Source organism: Uloborus diversus, chromosome 2 (genome assembly GCF_026930045.1).
Source record: "Uloborus diversus isolate 005 chromosome 2, Udiv.v.3.1, whole genome shotgun sequence".
NCBI lineage: Eukaryota > Metazoa > Arthropoda > Arachnida > Araneae > Uloboridae > Uloborus > Uloborus diversus.
The window spans coordinates 98142092-98169102 of record NC_072732.1 but is presented as its reverse complement, the minus strand read 5'-3'; the positions used below and the strand labels follow the sequence as shown (position 1 = coordinate 98169102).

The 27011-nt window shown below is 33.6% G+C and overlaps 2 protein-coding genes across 2 annotated transcripts in view; both read right to left on the bottom strand.

Annotated features, from left to right (window-relative positions):
* The window catches only part of LOC129216446 (glucosidase 2 subunit beta-like), an 88415-nt gene extending 84757 nt beyond the window's left edge, over positions 1 to 3658 (bottom strand). The window contains exon 1 of the mRNA XM_054850659.1: positions 3625 to 3658. Within this exon, the coding sequence (XP_054706634.1) occupies positions 3625 to 3658 (34 nt within the window). The remainder of the gene's footprint in view (positions 1 to 3624) is intronic.
* Positions 3659 to 13409: 9751 nt separating this feature from the next.
* On the bottom strand, positions 13410 to 22792 carry LOC129216445 (doublesex- and mab-3-related transcription factor A2-like). The gene is made up of 2 exons (XM_054850658.1): positions 22750 to 22792; positions 13410 to 14284 (listed from the first exon to the last, which is right to left on the bottom strand). The coding sequence occupies exons 1-2, from the start codon at positions 22790 to 22792 to the stop codon at positions 13410 to 13412; spliced, it is 918 nt and encodes a 305-aa protein (XP_054706633.1).
* Between the last annotated feature and the right edge of the window lie 4219 nt (positions 22793 to 27011).

Below are 27011 nucleotides of genomic sequence, written 5' to 3'. Positions count from 1 at the left end.
ATTTAATGTTTTTAAACTATGTTTAGTGTACCTAAATCCATACATTATTACGATATTACTGAAATCTTAGTTATATGTTCAATTTAAAAAAAAACAAAACAAAACAATTGGTTATTAAACAGTCGCTTTGTTTTTCTTCCTTTTTTTCCTTTCTTTCTTTCTTTCTTTCTTTTTTTTTTTTTTTTTGGCTCTTGTTCTTTGTCTTCTATCATACAGCAGTCAAAAAAAAGAGAAGCATAACTACAGATTGTACGTAGTATGATCCAAAAGTTTGGGGGACAAGATGTATAAAACCTTCTACAGAATAGTTCACATTACCGAAGCACATCCACCTTCTAAAACTCACCTTGAGGGACTATGTACTTCTGCCAGTGTTCATATAACTTTTGGAAAACTCCTGGAAGCCATTTTTCGCTACCTTCTGTGATGCAGCTTTATCTTCTCCTGACGGAAGAAAGCGGCGTCAATGCAAATGTTTTTTTGCTGGGAACAGGTAAAGGTCACACGGAACTAAATCCGACGAAATGTTATGTTATTTGTTTGAGTGGCGCTAGTTTACGCGCTTGATGACATCACAAGAGAATTTGCGATAATTAACTAAGGAGGCGTTCAAAATGAATATTTCGGTCATCTATATGTTCTTACGTACATATGCATGTACAGATGTGCCGAAAACACTTGAGAAGTTTGAATTGGGTGATTGTAAAATAAAAATTTAGGACGAAATCTATTTTTTTTCTTTTTTTTGTGATTACAACTCCTTATTCGTAGAAAGGAAGTAAAGTGAAATGAATCAATGATCCTTTAAATCCCAGACAGTCTTATCAATTTTTTTTTTTTTTTTTTCAGATTTTTTTTTTTTTTTTTTTTTTTTTTTTTGCCATCGGCCAACGGCATTGGCCCTCGGCAATTGGCCATTTGGAGGAAAACTATCGGCCATCGGCAATCGGCCATCTTTGAACAATCGGCATCGGCCCATCGGCCAAAAAATGCCATCGGTCGAGTCCTATTATTTACAATAGTTTTGTTTAAATGACAAAGGCAGAGAAGGTTTTTTTTCTTACATTTATGAAACTACTGCATTCATTTAATTATTAAAAAGTAATCATGTGTCAGTTTACCAGTTGTGCTTTCACAGATAATGTTACGCTAGCAGTTCGATATTCCTTGCAGATTGATTTTCATGCAGTAAGAAAATGCTGCCTCATTCTAAAACATTACTAGTGATATTATATTGTTTCTCATGTGAGGGGGGGGGGGCAGTGGGAAATGTATTTCTTGTCGACATTTTCGATGAAATATTCGTAATTGTTTTTATGATTTTATTTTGTAGTCTGATTCATTAGCTTTCCAAAATTGTCTTAGTTTTTACTCTACGTGAATCACAACTGGAGTTATAGCTGTATTATTACAGAGTCTTACACTGAACTCCAGAACGGAAGTTGCATTTAAACGCGTTTTCTGAAGAACGGTATTTTTGAAGAAAGCTGTCTACTGTAACAATGATATCTCAAAAAGTTATTCGAATATTGATGTGAAATTTTCTGAGATAGTTCTTTGTAATATGCTTGATGTTTTCCTCTAAAAGCTAAGCTTAATTTTATTTTTAAGTAATATTTTCATGCGGATAAGTTTAAACAAAGGCGTTTGTTTCCGCAAAAAATACCAGTATAGGAACTTTGTTCGGCTATATTTCAGTACTTTAAAAAAAAAAAAAAAAAAACTTTTAGAGCAAAACACACATTAATGTCATACAAATGTATTACTACAAGGGTTTGTGAGTGATTAGAACCAAATTTTGTCCATAGGTGTTAGCGTAAGACACGTTTTCTCGCTATTTTTCTTCAAATTTGTCCATTTTTTAAAAAAATAATATTTTAAAAGCTTGTTTTTACATTTTTTTCATAATTTTGAAACATATGTAGTTAAAAAATAACATTTAAAAAAGTGTCCAGGTTATTTTTAAAAAAAATGTCTTCGAACGCAGTCGGATACCTTAAACTAAATATTTAAGAATTATGAGCTTATATGATGATGAATTTGTTGCCCTTTTTGAATTTTAACCCTTAATAGGTGAAATGAGATGCTTTACATCCCAGAAAAACTGATCTACTGAATTAAAATGTTTTGTGATGTTTAAATATAGGGCTTTATATGTTTATGTAAGTCATTTACGGTACTGTTTTAGTTGTATTCATTCAAATAAACAGATAAGACAAAAATCATTGGAAATTTTTTCTATTTTAATTTGCTAAACTTTGAATTCCTGTGAGACTATCGGAACCGGTACTGTCATTAAACAATCAGTATAACTAAATTATCAGCAATTAATAAGGAATATCTCATGTACATCAATTTGCTTAACGCTGTCAATGGATATCTTCTGCCAAATGAAACGTAAGAGTGAAACGCAAGTACGGACCGAGCAAAAAGTGAAGAAAATATAGAACGTAGCAAACTACAATTATGTTCAAAAAACTTGATCAATAACTGAAGATAAACTATAGTTGGGGCAAACCTAACCCGGCAGCATCGCAACACTGTGATTAAGATCTGCGTAGCCTTTACAATGCTGCCAGGTTAGGTTTGCCCCCATTATAGATTGGTTGCTGAGATTTCTTTTATGTAAGTTGCCAAAGTGAAAGTATTCCTGTAAAAAATAACGCTAGCATTTGGTGCATTGAACGTCTAACTTTGAGTCAAATGGTTTTGAACTTTCTCAACCTCGGCTAATGGTCAAAGATCCGACTTAGGTTGACCTATTTTCATCGAGTTTCCTCCTCCTGAAGTTATATATAAAAATTGTAGATAAAAATATTAAAAACACGATGTTATTGGGTTGCATACAAGCAAACGTGGTCCAATCATGAAATTTAAATTGATTTGAAGTTTCAATAATTGAGTAATTCTGCAGGTTTACTGCTAGTATCGACAAATTTTGTAGGAATCTGCAAAATTCTTACAGATTTTTAAATTAGAAGCGGATTTGAAGTTCCTATAAATGATGCTTATCCGGCTCAAAACCTGACATTTTTACAGGAAAAAAATTATATAATGTTTATACCAAATTCTGCAAGAAATCTGCAAAGATTTTGCAGATTTCTGAAACACTTTTTCTTTTATTTGAAAATACTTGCAGAAAACCTACTCAATTATTGGAATTTTAAAAGGCGGTAACCCTGTGATTTGACCACTTTTGCTTAGACAACCCTATAAAATTGTGTACGTAATATTTTATCTGCATTTTCATCTATTACTTATTAGGACACTCGATGAGAGTTGGTCAATCTAAGTCGCCTCTTATACTTTTAACAGAGGTTATTTTATTTTCATCGCGAGATGGCGTTAAAGGCACCAAAATATAAAAAAGTTGGTGAATTTCTCAACCTTATCTTTCTCTTTCATCCGGAAGTCGTTCTTACATAGATACTATCTGTTTTCTCTGTTTGGTTTTTTAATAGTATTAACAGGCATTTTTCTAATATTTTACACGTATCTATATTTTTATTTACAACTTTTTAGGACACTAGATGAGAGTTGGTCAACCTAAGTCGCCTCTTGCACTTTTAACATAGTTTATTAAATTTCATCTCAAGAGGGTGTTAAAGGCACCAATTAACTTACTTTTTCCCGCGACTCTTTTACCATCCTGGTGCATTACGATCCACTGCGAATTTTCTTTTTCGTTTATTTTTATTTTCCTTTCTTTCTTTTTTTTTTGGGGGGGGGGACAAATTAAATAGGTATGAAAAATTGATTTCGAGGAAGCATAGTAAACTATTAAATGCTCTGTCAAAAACTGAAAACTTTCGTTCATGAACATTACAGTTTAGTTTCGACAAATTTCGGCTTGGTAAACAGTCAACACTACTTCCCCCACTTATATGTCATATTATTTTTAGGGAGTAGGGCTTTAAATTTTAGACGAATTTGCACCTAAGAAAATTTTATTCAACATCAAATATTTTTAAATATATTTTAAGTGATAGAAATTTCAAATAATACAATGCTGCGTTTGCATGGTACTTAAAATTTCTATCGTAATTCAATCGTTAAGGGGGAAAACTAGTTTAGATGGATTAAAAAATCTAATTTTTTTTATGTCATGAAATGTTAGTAGAACTATTCAAGAATATGTTGCCAAAATTTCAATTTAAAACTCCGTTTTCCAATGCTATGCTATGATCACTTAAAAAACTGTGAGGATTCGAAAATGTTCACAGCAGGTTTTTTCAATCGCGTTTTTCTCGAAACTGCCTTTTTTTTCAACTGGTGTGTATTCTAGCACAAAACGTTATAGACCAATCGTTCTGAAATTTTGCGTGAATTTTCTTTATCCAATTACATTCTTTATGAACTTAATTCTGGAATGATGATATCATTAAAAAAAGAAAAACACTTTTAATGCGAAAAAGTGAACAAAAATGGCAGAAAAACGTGATTTTTGATGTCAAACACCTCAAAAGAAAGATTTTTTTTTTTTTTTGAGCAATCACGATTGCTTATTGTTCTCACTTGACGGTTTTGAATTCCTATGATTTTCTTTTCCCACCGCCTCCCACTGCAGCTCCACCGTCGGCCGGCCACACGATGCTGCTCCTCTAGCAAAAACCGTCTCCAGGTTGCGTCAATATCCTACACTTACACGCATACATACAGACACCTACACATACACACACACAATTACCCAAACACTCATACCTGCACGCAGACACAAACATACATGCCTACACACACATACGCCCTCCACACACAAACACACATGCCTACACACACATACACAAACCCCCCACACACAAACAAACATTCCCCCCCCACACACACGAACACACACGCCTACATACACACACTCGTGATTGCGAAAAACATAATTTGAATTCAAAACGTCAAAGTTTAAATTATTATTTTGTTTTTAAAATCAGAACTAGGTTTATATTCTGAGGAAATATGTTGTTAACGATAAAAAAAAATTGTAATGATTACAGATAAAAATTGTGACTTCAGAAATGCACACCAGCAACAATGGCGACCATCCATGGACATCAGCTTCTAACCATTAGAACAGATAAAATGGAGGAGTGAAGACTTTCTTACGTGAACCGAAGACCCCAAGTCACGTGATAGATTTCAAAGCAAAGTATTGGAAGAAATCAGGTTTCTTTCGCTCGTTTCACGCAAAAGGAGTCAACCATTCTTTGTTGTCGAGTCACGTGACTTGGAGTCGTAGCCTCAGCTTTTGCTAAGCCATTGATTAGGGTTCCTTGCTCCATTTATATTCCTGCTCTAAGCTTTTAACTCCTTTATTTCTGGCAGAAATGACTTGAAAAAATTACAAAATGTACTTCAAAATATGAATAAAATATCTTTCAAGTTTGAACAAATTCTGATTATTCCTTCCCTGTTGAAAAAATTCTCATAAAACACTGACATTTCTGCCTCCTAAACTGGTTTTCCCCTTTAAAGTCATCGACGGAGGGGCTGGTTATGAAATATTGGAAATGAGCTTTTTATCAAATCTAATTTATTGGAATGGAATATTTTGCGAAGCATTTTATTAAAATTGAAGAAATAAACACAAAAGTTAGAAATAAATATCATTGACACTTTAATACAATATTTCAAATATACAGTTTTTGGCACATAGTATAAAGCGATAAAATAAAATTAAAAGGAAATAAATAAACACACATATATATATTACAAATAATACAATTTCTTCAAAACCGACTTCAGCAAAAGATATTTCATTACCTTTTCTCATTTCCTTTTGAGTGTAATGGAATGTAAGTTCTGTCTTAGTTTCTCCCAGAAGTTAGGTATTTTTTCTCGATTCTTTTTCCTTTAAGCAAGTTATTTCAAATCTGTAGTTAGACGTTTTCATTGGTGCACAAATATTTCTTTTAACTTGAAAGAAATTATTTTCCATTTTCAAGCAAAAAGAAAATTTTAAAAGCTGACTCATCTTTAAATTCGTTAAATTAGATCATTGCTGACAAGAAGCATGTCTTCAAGTAATAACGGCAAGCAAATAGCTAAGTTGGTGTTCTCGGGGAAGCGCTTTGTAATTCATAATATTTCGTGAAACACCGATGCTCAGATTTTCTGAATCCACTCAATTTAAAACAGAGTATTGTTTCCTCAAATTCTGGTTCAAAACTTATAAAATCCTTAGATCTTAAAAATCAGACCGTAAATATAACATGATATAGTTCGATGTACTATAATTTGTAGAACACGTACATTTCTTGAATTACCTTGGCAAAAAGTTAATTTGAAGTAGCTTTGGTAAAAGGTAAGATTTTATGTTGGAAGTCACTTAAGTTACTCATTTAAAGAAAAGATTCTTTTTTTTTTCTGCCACACAAAGATTTTTAATCAGATTGATTCTAGCTGAGGTGCTTTGGAGCGGTTCGTGACTACACTTGATTTGTAGCATTATTGTCCATACGATTACACTGCGCGTTAAAATTTAAAGATAAGTTAAACGAAACGTTGGAGTGGTTTAGTCACTTCAATAGTTATGTAAAGGGTAGATCTAGATTTTAAGCAAGCACAATACTCAATAAATAAAATTGCGTAGATTAAATAAATTGGAACATGAGTGGTTGCATGGTAATGGCGTAGCGAGTAACTTTTCATAGGGTTACATGAAAATTTTTGAAATTAAAAGCCGAAAAGCGCAGTTTACGACCCTTGCATGTGTATTCATACACTTAATTGTGCTGCTTCATAGGAGGGATAGGGGTTTATGATCCCCTATCATTCCCTTCGCTATGCCACTGGTTCCAGGAGTACCAGTAAATATTCAAGTATTTCACGAAAAATCGGCTCGAAACCGTCCAAACTTTTTAACATTGAAGTATGTACAGAAACTCAACATTTAAAATTTTCTTTATTTAGTAATTTGATTTATTTATTTATTTATTTATTTTATTTATTTATTTATTTTATTTATTTATTTATTTATTTTATTTTATTATTATTTTTTTTTTGTGTGGTTACGTGTGTGTGTGAAAGGTCATTTTTAACGCTACCTAGCTAATTTTTTCAAAAAAGAGTTGAGAAGTTTACTTTTTTACCACTTTCTTGTATAAGTTTTTATGCATTTAAAAATAGTCTTGTTTGAGGATTTTAAGGCATAAATTTTCTTTGTGCTAACTTTTGCTCTCTTTTTCGCTTTCATCTTTCTTTTTATAGTCATCTGTTACGTAAATGCAAAAATAAATGAAGAGCAACTTTAAAAAAGCTTAATATCTCGAGAAAACAAAAATAAGTCTTGGGAGAAAAAACTATTCAAAACTAAAATAATTCAAAGTAAGATTATAAGATGCAGGAAATGCGGGTCTGTCAGCTTCTTCAATCAGTACTCTCTTAGAGAATAAATAGCCTGGTTCAAACAAAACAGAGTTTTTTTTTCAAAATATCTGAGTTAAGCATTTACTTCATAGTTATTGGGATATAAAGAATCCAAATATTCAAAAATGAAGACTCTTATTTAGGTCCTACTGGAATCGGTTTGTTAATTTGAGTTATGGAATTTGAAATAATAAAACAATTTATGTTTTTAATGCGTGAATTTTGAAACATTTTTAAACGTTCACGAACTGAAATATGAAGTATTGATAGTAATTAAGTGACTCTAGCTTGTTAGCATTTTTTTTTTCTTTAAAGTAATGCTTTGAGCTCCCAACACTGAGTTTTCTTTACTTTTAAGTTAAAATTTTAGACAGTATAAGAAGCTAGAGATGTAAGATTATCAATGAAAATATTTTGCAGAATATTCCTGTGCAAGAGACTATTCAATAATACTCACTAAGATTATTCAATAATTTAATTACAGTAATAACATTCCATTATACACTTTAGATTTTATAACAGAAACTCAAAAACCGAAAAACTACTAAGAAAATATTATATTTTGGGCTTAATATATAATTATTATTTCAAATATATTACTTTAGGGCAATTCCGTTTAACAGACGTATCAATTGATGCACGAAATTTGAGATACAATAATTGATTGTGTGTTAATCTTTAGTAGAAAGATTGTTTTCGAGATTTTTCTGGGGGGAAATTGGCTCTATTCCAAAAGTTTCAACTAAAATATCTCTATTTTTTACTAAGTGTTCTTAAAAATTTTCAGATTATTTTCTTTTTTTTTTCAAAAGAAAATTTATCTACTCAAAGTTGTTTTCAACATAATCAGTGTTTTAAAGCCAGAAAATGTTAAAACACTGTATAGTACTACCAACTTGTAAGATAAATGAAAAAGAAAGAGTTGTCTTAAATCTTTGAGGAATATGTGTTAAATCAAAGAAGAAAGTATTGTCCATCGAAAAAAAAAATTCACTTTAATACTGCATAGCATTAAAATACCTGAAGGTCTGGAAATGAGATTCCGTTGCAAAGAAAAATGAAACATGTATACAGAATCCAGTTGCATAAAGCAGATGGAAAAGCAGAAACTTCTGATAGTGAAGATCATTAAATTCCTAACACATTCAAATTTTATAAATATAATAAAAACTATTAAAGTTAGTTACTTTGTTATCCACTTTTGAATCTAAATTTTTATGCACACTTTTTCAATTTTATTACAGAGCATCTGAAAAATAAAAAAATAAAAATCTTGACGAATAGGGTAACGGCACCTGTAACAGACAAGGGTCCAGTAACATACAGTCGTAAGTTTGGGATTTAAATTGTAAGACTTTTAGACGGATAAAATTGATGATACTGTAACCATCTTGTATTACCAGAGGGAATTTTATGAGCCAGTCGGTATTTACAAGGCAGTGGTGGAAGGTTATGAACAGCCACCACGAGGTCTGCCCGTGTTTCATGTTCATTTGAATTTAATAAGGTTTTAGATCTAAAAATAAAAAACTTTTGCTCATTTTGAAGAGAAAAAGGTAATTCTGTCCATTACTCATCCTTTCCTCACCCTATCTTTTAATGGGTATCATCAGAATTGTCGGTGTCTGTTACTGGGATAGCACCCTTTTTCAAAATTGAGCAAATAAAAATATTATTAACTAATTCTGAGGTCCTAGAAGCAGCCAAACGTTGGATGAGATGTTGCTGCATGAGATAAAAATAGTTTTAAAAGTTTAAACACATGAAAAGGTTCAGAAAATGGAGTGAACCCGAGAGCGATGTCTTTAGCATGTCTGTTACTGGTGCCGTTACCCTAATGTCTAAGAAAAATTCTCTTAAGTGAAAATTACCATTAAAGGGAATGGGTGTATGTGTACATTAAAAATAGAGTTTTATGTTAGTGTTTTAATCGTGGTAAATAAATATTATTTCGTACTATTCATCGTTGGAACATTTTTTACTTACTTCTAAGGAAAAAGAACGTTCTCATTTTTCCACCGAATCTCAATTGCAGGAGGATATTCCCCATTCGCAATTCCATTTGAAACAATTTCTATTAGACTTGAGAAAGTAATGAAAGGCAGTGCCTGACTATGGCAAGGGCTGACGGAACATGGATCCTGATTAATAAATCCGAAAGGACCCCAAAATTACTATCAATAAATTTGTTAAAACATTTTTATCATTTTTTTAACGAAAGCTCAAAAGCATTGTTATAGGTATATACCAACTGCTTCTTGCTTTCAAATTTCAATCATTATCAGCAAAAAGTAAACAAATAAATTAAAATGTGAGTGAACTAACCATAAGTAAAGATGTCGCTTAAGGGAGCGGGGTTGAATCAAAAATCGAGCCCTGATCTTAGGTTCATCATAGTCAGGCTTTGTGTTTAAAAGCAGATGTAAAAGAATTATGGAAATATTTTATGTTTATCGATTTTTTTTCTTAATTGAATCATTCAATGAAAAGAAAATCAGCAAGATGAAACAATGCTATAGCGTTCAGTATGTAGGGGAAGAGTGGGTGCAGTAAGACACGAAAACTCAATTATCTTTTTCATTACTAAAAAAACAGAAATTAAATTCTTTCAAATGTACAATATTTGTCACTCTAATAAGTGTTATAAAAATGGAAATAGAATGACTCTGAATTCATACGAACGAGAGAAAAAAAACATAAATAAAAACGAAATTATATAATTTTATCTCACTATTCCCATGGTAAGTGGGAACAGCGATACGCATTTTTTGAGTTAGCGATTTTGAAAAAAATGAATGATTGTTGTCTTTTGGTTTTGATATGAGCTATTGTCTTTGACAAGTTAAATTTCATGTCGTCTTGACACACAGTAGTGACTTTTACAAGGTTTTTTTTTGGGGGGGGGGGACTGATATAGAATGATTTAGCTGATTCTATATTAGTTAAGTGTCATCTTGTGATGTAGCATTAGATAAGGATGGAATGCTTTCACTGTAGCTTTGTCCATTACTTGTACAACAGCTTCTTTCCTGTTTGTTTCGGAAAATCTCCAAAGTAGCTTATCGGACTTCCTTTTTTCTAGGCATGTTGAACTTTTAAAAGGTGGAAAATCATTGTGTAATTAGAATGAGTATGAAATGGAAATATTTCTGTGATATTACCTAGTTCAAGCATCCTTACTTTGTTGATGCAGTGTTTTCAAGCTTATTTAATTATTATTTGCATCCACAGGTATGTAATTAAATTTAATTTAATGTATAATTTCTCCACTTTTAATATAAAAGGACCATGAGAGCACTGAGCAACGAATAATTGGTGTCAGAGTGTTCCTGTCTTACTGATCCTTCATTGCAAAATAAGAACTCAATAGCAGCCATTCTCAAACAGAGAAAATGAACAACATTCATTCGGCTGCTAAAATGAATGTTAGTTAATGTGATAATTTAAGATGAATAACACCAGTCTTTAAAGTTTATCAACAGTTTAGATTAATAGTAAATTCCCAAAATATTCAAAATGCGAAATTGCTTTATTTTCGTGAAAATATATATGTGTATGTACTATTTATACTTTTTATAGTCATGTAGTGCATGCACCCCATGTTTATCCTTTTAAATATTGCAAGTATTTTGATTGTTATTAAATTAACAATCACTAACTTTTCAGGCAATCTGTAAGGCATGTTGAATCTGTATGGGGCATTAAATCTTCACAAGGCTTAGGGAGCTTTTTTTTTTATTATTTTTAGTTCGTTTCAAAGACGCGATGATTTCAAAAGCTATTTATTACAGTTATATTCTGCCTTTTAGTATTTGTGGGTCTAAAATTGTGCATTTGATTTTTAAAACTTTCATAAGACATTGACAACGGCATTTAAATTAACAAAAACAGAATTTAGTTCATTTTTTCGATTACCACCGCACAAAATTAACTGAGCAATAAAAACACCGTAATTTCGAAATCATTCGGTTTACTTACTTTTTTTTAATAATCAAATACATATATTAAAACTATCAAATTGTGGCGTTTTAAACCGTCATCTTTCGTAAAATAAACAAGACATATTAAAAATTAAAAAACTATTTTGATTCGTTCTACAAATAAGTGGTTTCTTCAAATAAATGGACAAAACAGTATTTAAGCTTTTCCGAAAGAAGTCGGTTTTAACTAACTTATTGAGTGGAAGTAATAATCCCGAAATACTTTCCAATTCTTTAAACATTCAAGTAATGTTTCGTGATGGGGGTATAAAGTACTCCTAAGGGCATAAAGGAATAAAATGCTCTTTTTAAACGCAGGAGACAATGGTCACTCAGCCCTTCCAGATGTTATGCCTGTTTTACCTGAGGCTCTCTTCTTGATGCGCTCCGGAAGGACCTTGTGAAGGTATAGATCAAAGTGTATGTTTTCAATAGAAGATGTACCTCGTCCCAGCCGCAAGCTAAAACTGAATCTGATTACCCATTATCGGAAGACTGTCACACCGCATTTTCTATGGTTTCGACAATTACGGTCTAGTCCGCTGACAAGTTAGGATGGTTATGTCGCTGTTGTTCTAATTCTAAGCAATATATATTACAAATTTACAAAAAAAAAAAAAAAAAACTTTGCGTTGTGTTTCCATTATTTAAAAAAAAAAAAAAAAAAAAAAAAAACAGGTTCATCAAGGTGAGGGAATTATCTCTTGTATATGCTAGCCTCTACCATATTTTTCTTGGTAGGACAGTTCCTTTTTTCAAATCTTGGGATTTTTATCTCACTCTCCTCATGGCTGCCTCGTTTCTTTTCTACCTTTCTCCAGCCTCCCCTTCACCTTGTCTTTTTTCTCCTTACTACTGTTGCCAAACCACCAAAGAAAAACCCCTTTCCAAAAAAATCACCCCCATACCATCAAGTGCAGAGTTGAGTTGAAGAGAGTGGCTGGGGAAAGATATGTTAGAATTTGATATCAGTAAATCCCACAAGTTGTATAGCAAAATATAATTTTAAGAACAATTTCCAACAGCACAAAATAATTTAAGACTTAAAAGAGGTCAAATAATACTCTAATTTCTAAATTTTCAAATGATTCAGTGTTATAGCTAACTGTAACTGTCAATTCACTGTTTACCTATAGTAGCTACCTTAGACATACCAACACTGTTTTGGGGAAAATTGAAAAAGAACTGAGATTTTATTTTCAAGAATAATAATTTAAAAAATGAGATTAAAGCAAAATTTGCCGCCCCTAAAAAGTTTGCCGCCATAGGCAGCTGCCTACTCTGCCTATTGTGAAATTGGGCTATAACTTCGATGGGTTGAAACTATGATGGCATAGTTATTTTTCTTACATGACACTTGAAAGCACCACAGTATGTTGACTTGATTTTCCATAAGTTTTACCAGGGTGGAAATCTTAAAACAGGAAATAAATTGCCGTTGTTTCACTGTTCTCCCTGTCTCACTGTCCCCACTTCTCCTCTACAGGATTAAAGCAATACGTAATTTAAAGAAATAAATAATTTGGAAAAAATATTGTTTTAATAAAATATTGAATTACATCGTCCTTCAATGGTTATGGCTTGATTTTACTTTTCTTTAAAAAGAATATTCTAAAATTTTACAATAGCTTTGTTTCTGATGAGTTTGTAGTTCTTAGTTGGTTGACTATATACAAACTAAATGCTGTTTTTCTTAGTGCGTAATCTAAGCACAACTGAAATTAAATTGGTTTTTATAAAAATCAACTATTTGAAAATCTTTAAGAATGAACAATCATTTGAAAGGTTCGCCAATCAATGAATTCCTCTTACTGTCCCATTGCAATGTTTTTAAGTTTTATATGTAGAATAAGGAAAACTTTGCTTTTTGAACATAAAATAGCGTTTTTTACACTGAACGTTTTTTGCTCACTGAATCAAGAGAGTTTAAATTTTTGCCTCAATTAAAACTAATCCTTGAAGTAAAGGAAATTTATTTCAAAGCTCTTCTTTGCTTTTTGTGCTGTTGACCATACCTGTACAGCAGGAAAGAACCAATTTTTGATACTTAGGTTACATATCTACAAAAACTTTTTAATCAGCATATCCATTTGGACTTTTTGTTTCGGGGGAAGATAAATCTTGCGGTGACGAGTTGTTACAGGTTGGCCAACAATCTTTCTTTTTCTCTTCTGCTGTTGGCGGAGTGCCACTCGATAGAGAAGGACCAAAAAAGTTAGGATATCCTGGGGTAAACGTGGGAGCGATACCAGGAAAGAATCCAGAATATGTAGGTACAGCAAGCAAGCCCCTGGTACCGGGGGCAGCTTGGTACGGCCGTCGGAACGACAGTCCTCCAGCTCCCATGGTCAGTGCAGGCGAATGACCAGAAGTGAAAAAGTTGGGTGGAGTGGTGAATCCAGGCATGGCTGATGGATCAGCCATGGGATGACGAGGGCTGGCCATTGGGGACAGCGGGGATGCATTGGGGCTGGCAGCTTCTGAGGAAGTATCGTTGGTTGCTTTTTCCGCATCAGCAGGCTCTTTGGTGCTGAGGAGATCGTCGATGGCCTGGAGAACATCTCCACCATTTCTTTGCAGGACCACGTTCAAGATGCTCCGGTTTTCCCGGGGGAAAACCCTTGCCAGGATATCTATCGGAGACTTCTTCTTGTGCAGGTCGAAGGGCTGCGTTTCGGCCTGTGGGCTCTCGGCAGGAGAAGGGACTCCGTTTCTGTGGTGGTGGAGATCCAGGGGCTCCTGTGCGGCCCACTCAGGGTTTCGGGGCTCTGCCGGAGGGAGGGTGGGAGGGGGTGAGGGATGCGACGAGACCTCCTTCGTGGAGTGGTCTTCGTCGTCGTAGGCGTCGGAGTCGGTGGTTGCTTCGTCGGTGTCTCCACGACGTCTGGGACCTTCGCCCTTGGGACTCCCTGCTGATTCTGTTGGAGATAGACGGGCCCGTTTCCAATCTGCTTAAAATAGAACACAGTATTAGGCAAAGCAAAGCATACATTATTTTTACCTGTTTGGCCTTCTAGGGAACCATGTATCGATTAGGCTGTCAGAAAGTAAATTTTAAAAGATATTATTGATTCGATTTAATTGAAATCGTATTGGAAATTTGATTTCACTCTTTCGAGAAGCAAAAAAAAAACCTCCCGTTCAATGTTTAGAATAACTAAGGGAAGAAAGCTCGTGGCAACATTCTTTGAATATTTTCTCATCTTCCCCTAAAACTTAATACTGAACCCTCTTCTGTCACTTAAGGATTTAACCGATCACAAATAACTTGGCGTTTGCTTTTGATTTTGAACAAAGTTATGTATATGTTTTGGAATCTGAACTTTAAAGTTATCTTTTTTCGGAACGTTAAAAACAACCTTTCAAAAAATATAATTTTAGCAATTTCTGCAAAGAATTGAAACATTTATTAGTACCAAGTTCCGAACTTAAGGTCTAACTATTTTCCAAACCAGTGTTTTCTAAACTATGGGTAACAAGTCACAGTACTGGATAGCATGATAACTTTTGGTGGGCCGTAATACACTTACGATCCAATTAGTTTTATCCTTGGACGATTACTTCGCAATTTCACAATTGATTTCAAATCCAAAAATAAATTTTGATGCCGTCCAACTGTGTGTACAGTTTTAAAAAAATTTCGATTTGCGTATAGTATACGAACAACTTGATTTTTTAAAAAATGCGTAAACTACTTGATAATAATGCCTTTCTTTTCAGAAATTCATTCTTCTTATGGCAAAGCATCATTAAAATGTTAAATAATCCACCAACTCTATTATTTAACGCCAATTTCGCAAAGATACGGCGTTACAGTAACCCAACATAATTCATAATTATAGTTGGTGCAAACCTAACCTGGCAGTTTCGTAATGCTGTAATTAGGATCTGCGTGGCCTTCACAATGCCGCCAGGTTAGATTTGCCTCAACTATGCAATATCTAAGCTGTGATCAAAGTGAAAAAAACTGATGCATTTATAAAAAAATCTTAATTTTCCTTAAATAGCTGCAAAACAAATTAAGACATTTCCGTAAACTTTGATATTTATAGAACATATATCAAAGCATATATAGATCAAAATATATTCATAGATCAATTTTTTTTCTCTTTTTTCATGAGTTACTGTAATTATGTCCTATAGTTGGAGCAAGCCTAACCTGGAAGCATCGTGAGGGCTGCGCAGATCCTAACCACAGTATTACAATACTGCCAGGTTAGGTTCGCCCCAACTATAGAATAGTTTTGTTGTAAAAAGTGTTTTTTTTTCCCCCGTGGTAAGAACATAAACTATTTATTTTAATAGCACCCGCAGGATGAAACTAAGAAATGAGAAACAAATAAATGAAGACATAAATGTGCAATTTGCACAAATGTGCATTTGATGCATTTTTACAGCGTGACAAGAAACAACTTGGTCACACATAATGCATTATAACTTTAATGCTACTGAAAATATTACCACCAAACTTCAAAATTAATATGAATACAGTAGTTCGTCTAATATATTTACAAATTTTCAAAGTGGCTACCTACAGCCTTAATATAGAGCTTTAAACGTGTCACAAAATTTTTACTTGCGGGTCGCAACTCACTTACTGATATTTTATTCTGTTCCTTGTATAAGGATTTCTTTAGGGATGCCAAATTTTCATGAGGTTTAGCACACACCCTTGAAATGCGACTTGCACCAATCATAAGTACATTTAGATCTGTATGCAGATTAGGGTGGGTCAAAAAAAAATTTTTTCCGGAATGTTAAAGGGCAGGGGATTAAAAGGGTGCTAAATGGTCTCAAACTAACTTGTGTGAAATTTTATTCCATTCTGATAAGTCTTTTTGCCTTTGGATTGAGTTTGAAGTTTGGATTTCCTTACCCAAATAGGATACGTTCCATGTAAGATTACAATAATAATAAATGTTGCTTCGTTTACAGAAACAAGTGATGAAACTTTCAATTTGCACCTGGTTTAAATTCACTTGTCATTTTAGGTGTTAGAATTGGCTGAAATGTGTGAATTTGGTCAAACGCTCCCTGCCTACTGTGCCCTCTTGAAATGCAGCAGCAGTCTTTTGAAATCCTATCCGAAAATAACTAAGGAAATAACCAGAATTATTTTACCAAACTATTAAATTGCTATTTGATACTTCATCTTGCAAATACAAAGATATTAGCGAGTACATTTGTCCGGGGAAGAAAAAAAACAAGAGAGGGAGAGAAATCGCAACTTCACAGCCTCAAGAAGAAAAGGAAGGCAGTTTTAATATCATTACTTCATCATATCTCTTCTATCGGATACGAACAGTGATGATGAATTCAAGGGAACTTTACTAGTTTCAAACTACAAATGCTTATATCCATAAATTTACTACTACAAGCAATACAGTGGACTTTAATTTGCTTTCACGGGCATGTGATAGATACGAAGTATCAGACAGGGCTGGAGTCAGGGGCGTGCACAGTGGGGGGGGGGGGACACCTGTTGTCCCGAGTCCGAGCCTGAAGGGGGCACAATATTTTTAGTATAAGGGGTGAAATACAGGGGTAAACAGCATGGAGGGGGGCGTAAAATGTCATTTGTGACGGGCCCCGAAATTTCTGTGCATGCTTCTGTCTGGAGGAGCTATTGCTTCAGCAGTACTTTACCTCACCACTTTAGAAATTATTAAGAAAAACATGCTTCGTCGGAAGCGTAGAATAGCACGAAAATCTGCCATGGCAAGAGTCAAAGTCTAGCAAAATGTCTCATGTTCTTTGGCTTTGGCTTTGTGCTAATCAAATTCTACGATTGTGTGTATCAGTGGAATCTCCTTCTGAATATTTAAAAATTCTTGCAATATAAGTCGCCAAAGCTCAGGCTCTAATCTGGTTTGCTATCAAAAGTTACCCTTTATGTGCAGATCAGCTCTGCAGTTGTTCAAAATCACTGCAACTAGATATTTATCCATCACTGAGTTGAAGTGCAAAATAGATCCCATAATCCCAAGAAACAGTGTTTTCGCATGTCCTAAAAGTTAATTTATTGCAATGTTGACATTTGGAACAGCACATCCGTGAATTGGCAGCCCGTTGAATTTTAGAAGCTCGTAGTGCTCAGCAAAATAGACGCCCAAAAGTTTGATGCAGAATCTTACATTGATCTCAATGACTAGAAAAAAGTGTCTGATCCACCAATACTGAAATAAATCTCTGAAGAAGATATTCAACTGTTTGTTTCAGGCAAAAAAGAACTGTTTGCTATGCTTGCCATGCCATACACACAGACTGTTGAAAGGCAGGGGTGTCCACCAGGGGGGTTCATGGCGTATACTGAGGCATTAAAAATTTTAAGAGGGTTGATTTTGCAGACTTTTGATCTTTTTTGGAGGGGCGGGGGACTCTTTCTCTGGGGGAGTGTACTTACCAGCATGTGGGGGGGGGGGTGCCGTCACCCTATGGGGATCGACACCTCTGTGGAAGGATAGTTAAAATTGACTTAAGTTTCAACTACATTGTGGAAAAAGAGAAGCCTTAATAAAGAACCAACTGGAGTACCGGAAACTTATGCCAAAACTAGATAGCAAGGACTTTCAAGCTATTGTAAGATGAATATTTTTAATTTTGAAAATTAATGATTATCATAAACGTTTTTGTAAATAAATGATTAATACTTGGGACACAACCTTACGTTTTTATATATACTGGAAATTTTCTTTCTCTTTTGCTGTTTTTTTTTAATGAAAATAGATTTTTTTCCTTAAATACGGGCATTTTCAAACTCAATCCGGAGTCAAAAAATGAACTCCTGATTCAAATGAAATTTTATATACAACCTTAAAACGTCATTTGGTACCTTTCTCATGCCCTGTCCGATAGAAATCGGAAACTTTTTTTTTTAACCATAGGACGATGACCCACCCTAGTGCAGGTGCGGAATCCTTTTGGAAGGTCCATCTTTTGTTTCCAAAGAACTTTTGCGACCAAGGTAAGACATCATCTTCCAAAATATGTTGCAGTATGTTTCTTGATTACTCTTTACCCCTTGATCAACAAAAACAAGTGATATTTTTCTTACATTGATTGATATTTATCTAGCATATATCCCACTAACACATATCCCACCTCAAACCATTAGATTTGGGTCGTTGATGCAATTCAACAATGCTAAGAGGTCTTGGAAACAAGGATGGATGCTAAACTTCCAAAAACTTTGGTATCATTAAATAAATCCTTATGCAAAGATTGGGATAAAATATCAGAAAGTGAATTACGGCCCATAACCGAAAATGTTGTAACACGTTTAAAGCTTTCTATTAAGGCTAAAGGTAGCCACTTTGAAAATTTGTAAAAATATATTGGACGAAGTAATATATTTATACTAATTTTGAAGTTTGGTCGTAATATTTTCGTTAGCATTAAAGTTATGATGTATTATGTGTGTCTAAGTTGTTTCTTGTCACCCTGTATGGCTAATCAAGCACTTAAAAAAGAAAGAAAAAATCAATGAGCTATACATGAAGTGGGTCACTATAGCTTTAAATCTTTAAAAAGTAGGTACCATGCTTGAGAATCCCCGTTTTAAATTATTTTGAACCGTTATTTCTATAGCTTTTCTTATCGATCTCCAAGTGTAAGCAAAAGCGTCTCATCGACGGTCAATAAAGCGCATGCTGTATATTAAAAATACCCAAGAATTAGTGATTAGTGAAACTATTCAATGTAAGGAAAACGCAATGTAAGTTTTAAAAATTGGCATCGAAGAATTTTCATTTTGAAGTTGCCAAGCGCATTTTACGAGCAAGCGCCGCTTCGTCTTGTCGAACGTGTTTAATTAATCTCGCAAAATGATAAACGACACAAAAAGTGCCGTAAAACGCCGTGCTCGCTCTCGCGTTCCCAGAAAAAAGGGAAGAGAGAAAGAAATATATATCTATATGTCGAACGAAAGTTATAAAAATCGGCGCTTTGAAACTCCACACTCTCGAACAATATTACGCTCGTCAAAATGGGCGGGAAATTTATGCTCCCACATGCGGAGGCAAAAGGGAGAAATATATATTTTTTACAGTCAAGGAAGAGAGGCACGTATTTTATTATGAAATTCCGCTCTCTGAAATGAAATCCGCCGACAGTCCGAAAGCACTTGTCGAGGCAACATAGTGATAGAGTTTTTTAATAAAGTGGCGGCTAGTATCGAAGAGAGCGCATTAAAAACGGCGCGAAAGACAGTTCATTAAAAGCGACAGGCGCGGGTGCCGGAATCCACGGAATTCGGACCCGCCCCCCCCCCCCCCCTCCACTCCCGGTCCGGCAATCGGAACCCATAAGCGTCCGTCAAGAAGAAACTTTCATTATGCCCGGAGCGAGTCCGTGTCAGTTTATCCGGGGAGGAGGCTTCGCTGGAGGCGCATTCCTCACTCCGCCTCGCTATAACTATATCGATTATTAAATTTTTGTCCGCCCCTCGCGAAGGTGGCGCCATTTATCAAACAACGCTTTGCCCGGAAACAAGCTTCCTCCATTAATATCGCATTTTATGAGTCCGCCAGAGTCATATGTCAAATCAACGACAATGCCCGCGCAGCATATTACCTGGTCCCCGCACAGAGAAACGAAACGCTTTCTCCGAAAGAATGTGCGGATCCGGCGAATCCTTCCACCCCCTCCCCTCCCCCCTATTGCCTTCATGGGAAAGGAGAAAATATTGTTCTTTTTCGAATACTGAGTGCCTCCGGATATATATTTGTCTTATAGTGCTTCAGTGATGAGCTCGCATAATTGTTTTGGAAGGAGAACTTGTTATTGTGATGTCGTCAGAGGCTGGTACGAAGGGAATTTTACACCCTTCTCTAGCACAGCAAGCATTATATATGTTTTAGTCACTTCAGAGTCATATATATAGTCACTTCAGAGCAAATAGTTATAGTAATAATTACATCAACAAATCCTAACTGATGAGATCCATGCATCTGGTCCCTACCTCAAGGGGGGCCAACAAAATCATAGATCACCTGAGGCAGTGAGAAGCAAAGGGATGTAAGCGCCAAAACTAAAAGTTTTGGATAACTAGTACAAATGATAGTGGAACCTTTCCTCTGCTGTGGGGCAAGAGATGTTACCAGTAGCTCTGGTGGGTGATGCTATACAGCATTGGTTAGAAAAAAAATTCAATGAATGTCTATAGCTCTAAACTTGAAAAACGTTTTATAAGAAACTTTTAAAAGTCTACTTACAGCCCTTTGCTTCTCACTGCCTCATGTAGAAAATTACAACAAAATATGGTTTTAGTATGTTTATTGTAATGTTTAAAGTCAACAGCAATGTATAGAGTGTCTAGCAACATGACATTTAGCATCAACACAACTATTTTTTGCTATCTAGTACATTGGATAGGTGGTCTACACCCATATTGCACCCTAGTAGCATATGCATTAACATGAAAAATGTACTATTGCAACTCTTCCAGGGCTGCCGAAAGCCAAGGCTCTGGTCAGTTGGGTTGCCGGGCTCCCCTCTTTATATTAAATTTGTCAAAACTATAGGGTAGATCGGGGCACGTTTACACAATGCCCTTTTTCGAAAACGAGTTATAATTGGAGAATCAACAGTCATAGCAGATTGATGTTGTGCTGCTCCCAAGCAAATATTCTCACAAGTTTTAGAGCATCAATCGAGCATTGATTTAGCATGCGGATAGGAAAATCTGTTTTCTACCAAGTCGAGAAAATTTTGTGTTGAATAATTTGAAGCTTATTATGAATAAATAATACTTAGTTAGAAACAAATAAATAGATAAAAATGAGCAGAATTTTATCATTTTCTGAGAATTATATTTATGTGGACAGAAAAGTTATCAAATTTTGGTGCACATTAAAAAAAAAAAATTGCCGAAGGGGCACATTTACGCATTTTCATCAGGGTAAATTTACGCACGTTCTTAATGTGCCTTACCACTCTGTCTTACTTCTAAACGGGTCTCGGACACTTTTTCACTCTGTACTGTTTCAAACCTTTAGTATTTTCAGTTTATTTAATTTAAAAAAAAGCATTCATTTTAAATTAAGTAAAAGATTCGTATTTTATAGCTTACAATCATAGAGTGATGTCTTCATGCTTGTTCAAATTTAACTTTATCCACTATTCAGCCTCTGATACATTTTCTTTATTTTAAAGATGGTAAGACATTACGTTCAAACAAAACCACGTTATATGTCAAAATAATGAAAAGGCTTATTAATAATCCAAGTATTTTTTCCAGTAAGCCTTCCACATCATCACATATGGACTACCCCAACTGAGACCATTTGAAAAAGTAGGACTAAAGTGTAGGAACCAGGAAAGGAAAAAAAGGGAATGCTTTCAATCCTAGTTGATACTCCGATTAATGAAGTACTCAGACAAGAGCAGTTAGAAGCTACAAAGAAAAGAAACAAAATGGGCAGAACAAAACAAAAAGGAGAAATTGCTTTAAAATTTACAAGTTTCTATTGAAGCAGAAATAGAAGATATAAAAGAAAATAGAACGAAATCGAAACCTGCGACAGGGAAAAGTTATTACACTCTGTAAAAAGGAAATTAGTGAACGATTCTGTTTACGAAGTAGAGAATTGCGCTTGCATCTATTGTTTGAAAGCACACAACTAATCGAAAAAAGGACAAGACAGGGTTCAACGTCTTAGATGTCAAAACGCAGTCCCATGACAAGTATGCGAAAAGAAATACTTTATTTTTGTTAGTAAAATCTAACAGTGATGAAGAAGATGACTAAATAGTTTCTGTTTTTAATTAGCAATTAGTTCTATGATTTTAGTTTAGCCTATAAAATGATCTTTAATTAAATCTTTGTGATTTTCTTATTTTTAAAGTGTTTTAAGTGAAATAAAATATTTAAATTTGGTTAAATATCTATTTCACTTACTAATTGGTATCATTTTTAATATGCATGAACGTGCCCCATTCGATGCGTAAACTTGCTCCGTGTTCGGGGCAAGTTTGCACTTGGACAAGATATCGCACAAAAAGCATTTACTTCATTTTCTTGTATAAACTAAGTGTTAATCAACAACACTATACAGAGCATTGATACAGTTTCAATTTAAATAACTTTCAAAATATCAAATTGTTTTGATAATAAAAAAAGTTTTGTCATAATTTAATATTTTGAGAAGGAATATTTTTAACCCTTACTCACGCACCACTATAGGAACTACAAAATTTGTCGTACGCATTTTATTTATAAATGCGATTCCTGCATTTTATTCTTATGTAGTATATGCAAACACACAACACCAAGTCCTATTCTTAGTAAGTCACTTACTCGTTTCAGCAAAAACCAAATTCAAGATCAACTTATGGCTATAAACAAAGGCCATAAACTCAAACGGCAAACCTTGGGCCGAAATTCAAGAGATGTGGAGGACTTACTGCAACAAACCTCGAGTGGAGCTGTGGCCCTTTTTAGGCTCTCTACAGGCCATGATTGCCTTGCTGAGTACCTCCACAAGAAAGGTATCTCAACATCTAGTACCTCTCCTGCTCAAAACTTAACCCAACTGATCAAAAACTAAAATTACTCGGAAAGCTTTATTGGTCTGCGCGATCTGTCATGGACTCCCTGAAATGACTTTCTCTTTATTGCTGCTACAATTGTGAAATCCTCTATTTTTGATTCTTTTTTTATTTTAAATTGTTGCTTTTGTTGAATGTTCAATTGTTTATTGTAGTTGCTTTTTCTGTTCTTGGCTGCGTTTTACATCGATTAATATCTTCCTGGATAAAGTCATATGTAAATAATATATATATATATATATATATATATATATATGCAAACAGTGATTTATGTTTAAAACTTTAATAAAATCAACTTACACTTTGAAGCTACATGTGTAGTAGGGTAGACCGAGGTACATTTACGAGGATTTTTTTTAAAGGAATTTTCTAATTTTTATGTTTGAACTCAGGAAATTTTAGACATTGTGGTTTTATGAAGCAATTAATGAAGTCAAAATTTGTACATTCAGTTGTTGCTCAGCTTGTGTTTTTAACCGTTAAAAAATGTTTTTTTGAGTCCAATTCGGTTGCGTAGACATGCCCCGGACACGGGGCAAGTTTACGCATCGAGTGGGGAACGTTCACGCATATTGAAAACTATACCAAATAGTAAGTGAAATAGATATTTAACCAAATTTAAGTATTTTCGTTCTCTTAAAACACTTTAAAAATAAGAAAATCACAAATAATTAATTAAAGATCATTTTATTGACTAAACTAAAATCATAAGACTTATTGTTAATTAAAAACATTAACTATTTAGTTGTCTTCATCACTGTTAGATTTTACTAACAAAAATAAAGTACGTATTTCTTTTCGCATACTTGTCATGGGACTGCGTTTTGACATCTAAGACGTTGAACCCTGTCTTGCCCTTTTTTCGATTGGTTGTGTGCTTTCAAACAATAGATGCATGCGCAATTCTCTACTTCGTAAACAGAATCCTTCATTAATTTCCTTTTTACAGAGAGTGTACTAACTTTTCCCTGTCGCATGTTTCTGTTTCATACTTTTTTCTTTGATATTTTCTATTTCTGTTTCAATAGAAACTTTTAAATTTCAATGTAATTTCTCCTTTTTATTTTGTTCTGCCCATTTTGTTTCTTTTCTTTATAACTTTTAACTGCTCTTGTCTGAGGTCTTCTTTAATCAGAGCATCAGTTAAGATTGCGAGCATCCTTTTTTTTCCTTTCCTGGTTTCTAAGCTTTGGTCCTACTTTTTCAAATGGTCTCAGTTGAGGTAGTTCATATGTGATGATGTGGAAGGCTTACTGGGAAAAATACTTGAATTATTGATAAACCTTTTCATTATTTTGACATCTAACGTGGTTGTGTTTGCCACGCAATGTCTTTCCATCGTTAAAATAAAGAAAATGTATCAGAAGCTGAATAGAGTGTAAAGTTAAAGCTGAACAAGCATGAAGACATCACTCAACGATTGTAAGCTATAAGATACGAATCTTTTACTTAATTTAAAATGAATGGTTATTTTTAAAAGTAAATAACCTGAAAATACTAAAGGTTTGAAGCAATACATAGCAAAAAAAAAAGCGTCCGATCCCCGTTTAGAAGTTAGACAATGTGGTAAGACACAATACTAACGTGCGTAAATGTGCCCCGATGAAAATGCGTAAACGTGCCTCGTCGCAAGTTTGGATTTATTTTTATCGTGCAAAATAATTTAACTTTTCTGTCCATACTAACACGATTCTCAAAAAATGGGTTAAATTCTGCTATTTTTTATGTGTGTATTTGTTTTTAGCAAAGTATTATTCATTTACAATAAGCTTCAAAACGTTCAACACAAAATTTACTCGGCTTGGTAAAGTTAAGAGAAAGAACGTGCGTAAATTTACCCCGATGAAAATGCGTAAACGTGCCCCTTCGGAAGTTTTAAATTTTTTTTTTTTACGTGCACCAAAATTTAATAACTTTTCTGTCCACATAAATATAATTCTCAGAAAATGATAAAATTCTGCTCATTTTTATATATTTATTTGTTCTTAACTAAGTATTATTTATTCACAATAAGCTTCAAAACGTTTAACACAAAATTTTCTCGACTTGGTAGAAAACAGATTTTTATATCCGCATGCTAAACCGAAGCTCGACTGATGCTCAAAAACTTGTGAGAATGTTTGCTAGGGAGCAGCATCAATCTGCTATGACTGTTGACGCTCCAGTTATAACTCGTTTTTTAAAAAGGGCTTTGCGTAAACGTACCCAGTGCGTAAACGTGCCCCGATCTACTCTACTTATTTGATTTCTTAACTATGAAAGTTTTTCCACACTGCGTCACAATCAAGAAATAATAAAATTAACGCTATTAAAGCACAAACTTGCAAAAATATGGCATACAAACGCCTACACTAAAAAAAAAAAAAAAGAAAGAAAGAAAATTGCCAGTAGTGGTACGACAGCGATGAAAAATCATCGATGCTTCAAAAGATCGATGTTAAAAATTAAAACATCAATGGTATCTATACGTCGGGCTGAAAACATCGATAGTTTGAAACACCGATGCTCTGAAACATCGAATTTAAATGTATATTCCTGCATAATAAACTTAAAAAAAAATGTTTTAATCCAAGAACTAAATTCACAATAATCAATTATAACGAAGAAAATGTTGGTAGTGTCAAAGAAATGCTTACAATAATTAAATGATAATTAAATATTGACATTACAAATTAAGTAATGCAAAGGGATAAATGACTTACACATTTGAAATACAAAAAACTGAAACATCAATACAAATTAACTGGAATAATTTTGTAACAGCTTACAAATTTCTTCCTGAATCATTCAAGTTAGTTATTTAATAATTAATTAATAAAATTCAATTCGAACAGTTTTTAAAAGTTTTTAAAGTTGATAACTTGCACACAAAAGAAAAAAAAAAGAAAGAAAAGAATAAGGTTGAGAAGAGAAAGAAAAATATAATACATAATATATTATTGTTCTAATATACTTTCCTCCAACGGAAAAACAGGAAAAAATTACGCAAATTATATTTAAAACTCAAATAAAATTTGAATTTTTAATGATTATAAACTATTTATAAAGATTATAAATATTTATAGCGACTTGAAATGCATAATGAGTACATATATAGAGTAAAATTATAGTTCAGTTGCTTATTGAGAGTGGGGGACAATAATATAGTTTCATCTATGTTATAGAGGGAAAACTATAATAAAAAAACTCATGTTTATGTTTGGAGAAAACTTTAGAAACATTCTAGATCATTTTTTAACAGTCCCTGGAAAAATGCATTGTTAACTTTTCTGCAATATAAGTTTACTTCTATAAACAACTAGCAATAAAAAACTTTTTCCAGTGTGATTAATGATTTAGCTTTCAACATTATAACTGTCAACATATTCACATTTATTTTTGATTCAAATATCGAACGCAAAACCTCGATGTTAGAAAAAAAAATCGATGGTAAAAATATCGATGTTGGAAAAAAATCATCGAAGTTTTGAAAACATCGAATTTAATGTCGCATAACTAATTTCCAGAAAGTTTTTATTTTATTTAATTTTTTTAGTTTTACAATGTAGAAGTTAAAGAACACCTTTTTCAATGTCGAAAATATTTTGAGCTTCCAACGCTCTAAGCAGCTATCACAATGAATAGTTCGAAGCTATGCTAAGCACTAGAGAAAATGCGCCATCGACGTCTTATTAAAAGCATGAATATTTTAGTTAACACATTGGTGCATTAGGGTCGATATTTTACAATTGGACAAAGAAAAAAAATGAAATAAATTTAATAATTTTCCCGTAGTAAATTCACCTGGAGGTTGGAGTGTTAATAATTATAAAAAGCACAGTTACGATGAAGATGAATCAGCGATTGCGACAAAGAAAGAGTTTTCAATAGTTATCTAAAGAAGCAAACTTCATCGGAAAAAAAGTTTCACCTGAACACGCCTTCTTTCTTGCAAAAATGTTAATAGAAAAAATGAACGATGTATTCTGCTTAATTTCTATAGAGAAAAGTACAGGAGCCCTATATTCTTCTAATAAGTATGAAATTAGTCTAAATTCTAAAAAAAGAAAAAAATACGTAGATTTTTCCTGTCCTAAGGGAAGCAATCAAATTTTCAGAACTATCGGTATGTGTGATTTTATAGAGAGA